We start from the raw sequence: 8,462 nt of genomic DNA on the forward strand, positions 1-8,462 counted from the left end.
GGGTGTGGGTGTGTTCTCTTACTCGTTGCTGAATTTGCCAAACTAGCTGGCTTGCAAGTTCTGGGAGATTCTCATGTCTCCATCTCCCGTCTTGCCATGGGCACCCTGGAGTTCTAGACGCCTGCTGCGGTGCCTGGAATTTTTGTATAAGCTCTGGAGATCTGAGCTCACACTTGTGTAGCAAGCATTTTATCTACTCAGCCATTTTCCCAAGCCCAAGATTTCTGTATCTTAGAAAAAAAATTTATTTCAGAGAAAATTTAGAGAACATTTAAATTTTATGACAAAATAAACACGGACACAGAGAAATATTTTTGCCTATTACAATTATTTTTAAAATGATGAATAAAGGGGCTGGGGAGATTTCTCAGTGGTTAAGGTGCTTGCTTGCAAAGCCTAACGACCCGGGTTTGGTTCCCCAGTACCCACATAAAGTCCAATGCACAAAGTAATGAACACGTCTGGAGTTCATTTGCAGTGGCTAGAGGGCCCGGCACACCCCTTCTATCTCTCTCTCTCTTTCTGCTTGCAAATAAATGAACAGAACATTAAAAATGTCTACTACGAGTGACACATGATTTTTTTTGAGGAGTATACTAGGAAAGACAGCATGTTTCCTGGTTTTATTTAAGTACAAATATAAGATGTACATAAGCTGCTTATTCATTTTCTTCACTGCGCAGCCTGGCGTTGGGATTGGTGACTCTAATAGCCAGCTGGGCCGCTCTTTCCACAATGGCTTTGCGGTTCTTTGAAGAAACGTTGTGAGCAATCTCAGCACAGTAAGGCTTGCTGCACATTAGGAGCACTTCCAGCTCCTTGACGTTGCGGACCAGGAACTTCCGGAAGCCACTGGGCAGCATGTGCTTTGTTTTCTTGCAGCTCCCATAACCAATGCTGGGCATCAGAATTTGGCCTTTGAATCTTCTCCGCACCCTGTTGTCAATACCTCTGGGTTTCCGCCAGTTACGCTTGATTTTGACATATCGGTCTGACTGGTGCCGGATGAACTTCTTGGTCCTCTTTTTGACAATCTTGGGCTTCACCAGAGGTCTGAGGGCAGCCATGATGCCAAGCAGAAGATGGCAGCTACCTCCGCAGGCAGCGCCGAAGAAGAGGGAGGGACCGTGTGATGTTTTAAGCTATGTGTAAGAGGTGGGATATTAGCGTGCACTACCTGGCTTTTTAAAAACTCATGTGTTTGCAGTCAAGCCCAAGATCTTGCATATGGAAGACAAGTGCAACTGGGAGCCGTATGCCCAGCCCTTCCTCCCTGGTATTGTAATGCCAGGGGAAAAAGGCATGAGGATGAACCTGCCTGAGTTGGTCCCTGCTCGGAGCATCCCTCTGTCCGCATTTGTTCTCCCAATGCACGCTCTGGGTTGAAGGAAGCAGAGCTCCCCATGAGATCAGAGAGATCCCGGTGTTAGGGGTGAGGGGGAGGCAGAGGTGGGGTGAGTGAATTTTCCTGACTCCCACCCCAGCCCCCCAACAACACACCTCTGCCAGCAAGGCTCCAATTTCTAATTGCCATCAGCTGGGGATCAAGCATTCAGAACATCTAAGTCTGTGGGGGACACCTGAATCAAACCACCTCAGAGACATAGTGAGGAATGATTCATAAGCATTCTCATCTTTAACCCTCACGCCATCCACGCCACAGTGATTCTAATTTGTAAGTGGAGAAACTGAGGTAATGAAATGTTAGATGTAGTCTAGGTTCTCTCTGCTATTTGGTGATATAGCCGAGCCTCACACTCATGTCTAACAGTCCCCATAGCTTATTCTTGTTACCTTTCTGCCACGCTGGAACTTGGGAATCGATTTCTTAGTGGTGGGGATAGCGTTCTTAAGCAGCCCTCACTCTAACATAATAACACCCATTGCAGATCATAGTAACTGAACAAATTTGCCAAGCAAGCATTGGAAGCTAATCTCTCCTAAGTCAGAATCCTCCGTCGTCCTAGACACCATGATCGGCCCATTGGTGTCTGTGGGACTCAAGCCAAATGAATCATGTATCTTTCTAGAACTTTATAGTACACAATTGGGTGGAAAGCTGTCTTGCTTCTGGGGCCAATGCAGGAAAATGATGAAGGGTGGGCTCAAAGCCAGAACTGCAAGACAGAGTGAAAACCATTAGACATCAGAAGAGAGACCTGGTCTTGTTGTGAGGTCCTTCTCTAAATCTGTGAACTGCCCATGCATTGTCATTCCAAGGTATAGCAGAAAATAATTCCCCCCTCCTTTTTTTTTGGAGATAGGATCTTACTCTAGCCTAGGATGATCTGGAATTCACTATGTAGTCTCAGGCTGGCCTCCAACTCACAGTGATCTACCTACCTCTGTCCAGTGCTGGGATTAAAGATGTGTGACATCACACCTGGCTAAATTTCCCTTTTTGCTTTGGCTTTGTGTGAGTTAGTTTTCTGTTACTTGGAACCAAGAGTCCTGAGTAATTCAGCCTCTAACATCATAGGGTTCCCCCACCTCATTCTGAATATAACTCCCCTCAGCATTTCCTAGAAAGGCCTGTGCCTTCTTTTTTTGCTGCTGTAAATGTATGCTCTGTTTTTTTTTTTTTTTCTTCTCAGAGTGGCCAAGGATTCTTTGAGCTCTAATTGCTTCCAGAAAGTTTTCCTTAACATCAGAATGCATTTTGCTTTTTAAAAATCATTTAAAATACACCCGACATAAGATTCATCATCAGAATATTTTTGGTTTTCTTTTTTTTTTGTTTGTTTTGGTTTTTCGAGGTAGGGTCTCACTCTGGTCCAGGCTGACCTGGAATTCACTCTGTAGTCTCAGGGTGGCCTTGAACTCACGGCGATCCTCCTACCTCTGCCTCCCGAGTGCTGGGATTAAAGGTGTGCGCTACCACGCCCGGCTATTTTTGGTTTTCGATGTAGGTTCTTGCTCTAGCCCAGGCTGATCTGGAATTCACTATGTATGTGGTCTCAGGCTGGCTTCGAACTCATAGTGATCCTCCTACCTCTGCCTGCTGAGTGCTGGGATTAAAGGCGTGTGCACCATGCCCAGCCTGAATACTAGTTAAGTGAGTCAGTTGTGCTATAGATTCATACTGTTGTGCAACTATCAAACCATTCATCTCCAGTACTCTCTCTCTCTCTCTCTCTCTCTCTCTCTGTGTGTGTGTGTGCGTGTCTTGTCTCTTTTTCTGCTGTGAATGCCAGGTGAGTTGGCCTGCAGTGGTTTGGTTCAGGTGTTCCCCATAAACTTGTGTTCTGAATGCTTAGGTTCCCAGCTGATAGCAATTAGGGAATTGAATCCTCCTGGAGGCAGGGTATTGCTGGGGGGCAGCCTTGTGGGTGTTATAAACAGCTTCCTCTTGCCGGTGTTTGGCACACTCTTCTGTTGCTGTTGTCTACCTGATGTTGGCCAGGAAGTAATGTCCACCCTCTGCTCATGCCATTGTTTTCCACTGCCATCATGGAGCTTCCTCTTGAATCTGTAAGCCAAACTAAACCTTTTTTTTCTCCCCATGAACTGCTCTTGGTCAGGTTTTTTTTCTGCCAGAAATGTGAACCTGGCTGTAACATGGTCCATGAACTTTGGGATTCTCCTCACTTGGCTTCCTCCTTGCTGTAGGTGGGTTGGGATTACAGACACACGCACCACTTCTATCTGACTTGACACAGCCTTTGGAGACCTGGGCTTTGGTTATCAGGCTTGTGCAGCCAGCACTTTTAACCACTGAACCGTCTTCCCCAGCTCTCCAGAAATTTTTCATCTTTTAAACTTGAGACTCTGGGGCTGGAGATTAAGGCACTTGCCTGCAAAGCCTAAGGACCCAAGTTAGATTCCATAGTACCCACATAAGCAAAATGTACAATGTGGCACATGTATCTGGAGTTTGTTTACAGTGGCTAGAGGCCCTGGCTTGTGCATTCTCTCCCTCCCTCTCTCACTCCCCCCTCTCTCATTTAAATAAGTAAATAAATAAAATATTTAACAAAAAGTTGAGACTCTGTAAATGTTCATTCCCTCCCTACCTCTGCTTCCTGATTACTAGCAGCAATCATTCTATTTCCTGTCTATGAATTTGACTAATCTGAGCATCTCATAACCACATAGTATATACCTTTTTTATTACTAGTGTATCTCACTTAGCATAATGTTCTGAAGTTATGTGTAACATGTGACAGAATTTCCTTCTGAAGGCCAAATAATATCCAATGTAGGTATACACCACAGTTTGCTTATTCATTTGACTATTGATGGACATTTGAATTATTTCCACGTTTTGGCTGTTGTGAATAATGCTGCTATGAACGGGGGTGCATAAATATCATTGAGACTCTAGTTTCCATTCTTCTAGGAGTATGCTCTGAAGTAGAATTTTTAGTCATATGGTGATTTGATTTTTAATATTTTGTGCAACTGATGTTTTTCACAGCAGCTGTACCATTTTGTAATTTTTCCAACAGTGCACAAGTGTTCCAATTTTCACACATATTTTCCAACACTTGTTATTTTTTTTTATTTTTTCTTAATATTATCTGTGGGTGAGGTGTGAAGTGATCCAATGTATTATTATTATTATTGTTATTATTTGTTTTTCGAGGTAGGGTCTCACTCTGGTCCAGGCTGACTTGGAATTAACTATGAAGTCTCAGGGTGGCCTATAACTCATGGTGATTCTCCTACCTCTGCTTCCTGAGTGCTAGGATTAAAGGCGTGTGCCACCTGGCTTCAGTGCATTTTTAAATAAAGAAAATGCCATCCATTTTATTGGGTAAACATGACTCCAAAGCAGTGGATTAAAACAACTACTGTTTCTCAGCTCATAATTCTCTCGGTTGGCAGTGTGGGCTGAGCTCAGCTGGGAGGCTCTTCTGGTCTTGGCCAGATTCACTGTGCCTAGGGATGGCTGTAGGTTGGCTTGTTTAGGATTGTTCCAGCTGCGATGACTGATTGGTGCTTTCTGTTATATCATAACCTGCAAGTTATCTCAGCTTATTCAAAGGGAGGCTGGGTAGGGCTTTCAGAGAACCAGATGAAGCCTGCTGTGGAAGTGGTGTACCATTACTTTCCTCAAATTCCACTGGTCAAAGCTCATAACCAGGCCATCCCAGATTTCAAAGGTGGGGAAAATCTCAACTCTTGATGGGGGTCTGCAAAAGGATATGGATGTAGGGTAATGAATAATTACTATATTTATTTATTTGCAAAAATCTACCATGATAATATTTCAACACATTTCTTCCATATATATATATATATGTGTGTGTGTGTGTGTGTGTGTGTGTGTGTGTATTAGAGAGAGAGAAAGAGGGAGAGAGGGAAAGAGAGAGAGAGAGAGAGAGAGAGAGAGAGAGAGAGAAAAGGAGAGGAAGAGAGAGAAGGAGGGAGAGAGATTGAGAGAATGGGCACATCAGGGCATCTCGCCACTGTAAACGAACTCTAAATGCATGAGCTCCCTTGTGTATCTGGCTTATGTGGGTCCTAGAGAATTGAAATGGGATCCTTTGGCTTTGCAGGCAAACACCTTAACTGCTAAGCCATCTCTCCAGCCCCAAGTTTCCATATAAGACAGCAAGAATTCACATTTGAGATTTGCTCTGATGGGCTCACTCAACCTATGAGTTTCAAAGGCTCTAGTTCATACCTGCGAACCTAAGCTATTCTAGAAATTGTGCAACCAAGGCCATTAGCCCAACAATTTCACAACAGGATATCCCCTCCCCCCTTGAAATCAGTGGATATTTTCCAAGAAAGAATTCTTTCATGCTTGAGCCATTGGGGCTTGAACTTTGGTTCTCCATTCACTGGCCATAAGCAGCTGAGTCAAGGTTTGCTCTGTTCCAGTACTGTCAAGAGCCATTCTGCAATTGGATTCTCCATCACCTTCAGAAGATGCCATGTTAGAACCTCTCCGAAGGCTGCAATGACCAGAGTGCTTCCTCAGAGCTCCACGATCTGCTTAAACATCCAGAAAGTTCAAGTCAGTTAAAGACCTCCAATGTCCTAAGCTTTCCCATTTGGATGAATACAGATCCCAAAGGACAGAGCTCTGTTGGAGAAGCATGGGGGATGCAGTTCAGCCCCTGGAGACCAACCAGGGAGATTTGGAGAAAGCTCATTACTCTATTATTTTAGTTCTGGTTACAATAACGCTATGTAACAAAGCACCCCAAGGTGGTGGCCAGCAGCCAGAAGTTGTGCCATCTCCTAGGTCTATGGGTTGGCTGGGGCTCAGCTGGGTCAGGCTGGACTCTATCAAGTGAGTCTGCTCCACAAAACCTATGATGCCTAACCTATTTGTTGTTGGTGCTTTACTGAAGAAGGTTTCTCTGTGTGTTGTGAAAGAAGATAAATAGAAACAGGCAGTGACAATGCAAGCATGGCGATTCTATGGCAGGAGTTAAGTGCACGGCTTTGGGGGTTGAGTGAGATCAGGGAAGCCCCCTGGAAGAGGCAGTGTCTCACCTGATATCTAAAGGACAAGCGTAGTGACCCAAGCAAAGGTGGGAGAGATGGCTAACAAACATGGACTGAAGCTTGGAGTCAGAGATAGCCTGGGGTTTCTGGCCTAGGATTCTCAGAAATAGCCTGGTGTTTCTGGCTTGGTATCTGGAATCTAGGGTGGGTGGAAGCCAATAGAAGAGGCTGTAGGATTGTCCTGGCCACATGCTGAGGTTCTGGTGGCCACCAGAAAGTTGGAATTTATCAACAGGGATGTGCTATGCTATGCCTTATGCTAATGTAATGAGGCACATGTAGTTTTCTTACTCCTTTTTTGGTCTGGGTTTTATTGCTAATGCTTTACAGATGTGACCAAGGATGTGGCCGCAAAGAAGTCACGTTTATAGATGTGGGAATGTTCCAGAAGTAGGACATAAGTGGGCCTGACACCTGTTCTGGGTGCTGGGAATGGGTTTTGTTGAGCACATTGGGGTGGACCTGGCCTGCTGTCATACCACTGGTGATCTCTGTGGTATCTGTTCTTGATGTAGCTGCCCCAGCTGTTCAGTGCCCACACTCAGCTTCCCACTGGGGCCATCACTCTGCAGCTTCCCATCTGGGTCTTCTCCTTACTCATGGAACCTGTGTCCTCTTGTCCTGCCTCTTCCGAGGCCAGTGTGATCTGTGAATCCACCATCACATATGAAAAGCTCTGTGACTTGGGGCTGCTTCCATATTTAATGGGAGGAATGAGTGGAACCTGTCCCTCTGACACCCAATACAGGATCACAAAGAGACCATCGTTCTTTTCCAGTGCATTCAGACAGCCTCAGAATCCCCTTCATTCACCCAGAGAAGTATTTCGGCTTGTACAGTACTTTCTGATCAAACCCAACCACACCCCCCAGGCAGCCAGCATTTTCTCAACTCCGCTGTTGACCTGGGATTCAACACAGTTTAATACAGTTCACCAAGAATCCACTAAGTGCCAAGGAGCAGAGACGAAATAAACGTGATCTCTAAGTCTCGAGGAGTTCACATTGTGATCAGAGAAGTTACTGACGTCAGCCTCCCTCTGAACAGGCAACACCTCTCTGTTGCTGCTCAAGGTTGTGAGGGCCCATTCCAGGCAAAGTGGACTCAGCCTTCCTGACATGAGATGGGACCATGCTTGGGTGTGGCTGTGGGACAAGGACCTTGACATCTCAGGACAGTTGGGAGCGTGGAGATGGAGCTTCCTCATGGGAATGGCAGTGGCTTGAGGTGAGAGATGAGGTCAGATTTGTACCAGGCTGGGATCAGTTAGTGTGGCCTGAGCCAGAGGGGGCAGCATCATGTCTCTGGAATGTTCTGCATGCATTCTGGAACTCTGGCTACTCCAGGCATAGTCAGGGGGAAAAAAAAACGACTAGCAAAGAGCTAAAGTATAGCCCTCAAAGCCAGAATAGAACAAGAAGGAAACCGAGGATGGGAAGAGGCTGATTCTAGCATGATGGACATGTTTATGTTGGGACTCATGGCTTTCACTAAGCTTTGGAGATATACCAGGTCTAGGAAGCTTGTGGGCTGATTTTCCTGATCTACCTCCTAACAACTGCTGCTGCTTCAAGGACATGGGGGCAGTAGGGTCCCCTGTCTTGGGACTAGGCATGAGAGCTACCTGAGACATTTCTAGGGTAGTTCTCTAGCTAGATGCATGGCTATTGCATGTTTAGCCATGGAGCCATCTACCCACCACAAGGGATATCACGTTGTTCCCAAAGGGGATATCTCATGCTTTCTTGCCTGGGAGCACTCGCCTTTCCACGGAGATTTCCAGAATCTACTAAGTAGATGCCATAAATAGGCGGAGAAGGCTGTGTGTCCCTCTATAAACACCACACACACACACACACACACACACACACACACACGCACGCACGCACACGCACACTCCTTTGTCAGGCTCATTTTGCAAACTTCATTTCTTTAGGATGAAGAGAAAAGCAAATGATTATTAACATATCAATGATACTCCCATGCTGAGAATGAGATTA

At 45.4% G+C, this 8,462-nt stretch overlaps 1 protein-coding gene across 1 annotated transcript; it reads right to left on the bottom strand.

Moving 5' to 3' along the window:
• Window positions 1-607: 607 nt before the first annotated feature.
• Window positions 608-1,083, bottom strand: LOC101617060 (60S ribosomal protein L32-like). The gene has a single exon (XM_045157439.1). It carries the CDS (start codon window positions 1,065-1,067, stop codon window positions 660-662), a length of 408 nt encoding a protein of 135 aa, XP_045013374.1. The 5' UTR covers window positions 1,068-1,083; the 3' UTR covers window positions 608-659.
• Window positions 1,084-8,462: the final 7,379 nt, after the last annotated feature.

This window comes from Jaculus jaculus, chromosome 8, assembly GCF_020740685.1.
Source record: "Jaculus jaculus isolate mJacJac1 chromosome 8, mJacJac1.mat.Y.cur, whole genome shotgun sequence".
In the NCBI taxonomy this organism is placed as follows: domain Eukaryota; kingdom Metazoa; phylum Chordata; class Mammalia; order Rodentia; family Dipodidae; genus Jaculus; species Jaculus jaculus.

Coding starts and splice junctions, on each gene's coding strand:
- LOC101617060 (XM_045157439.1), bottom strand. CDS start 1,067: ATGGCTGCCCTCAGACCTCTGGTGAAGCCCAAGATTGTCAAAAAGAGG.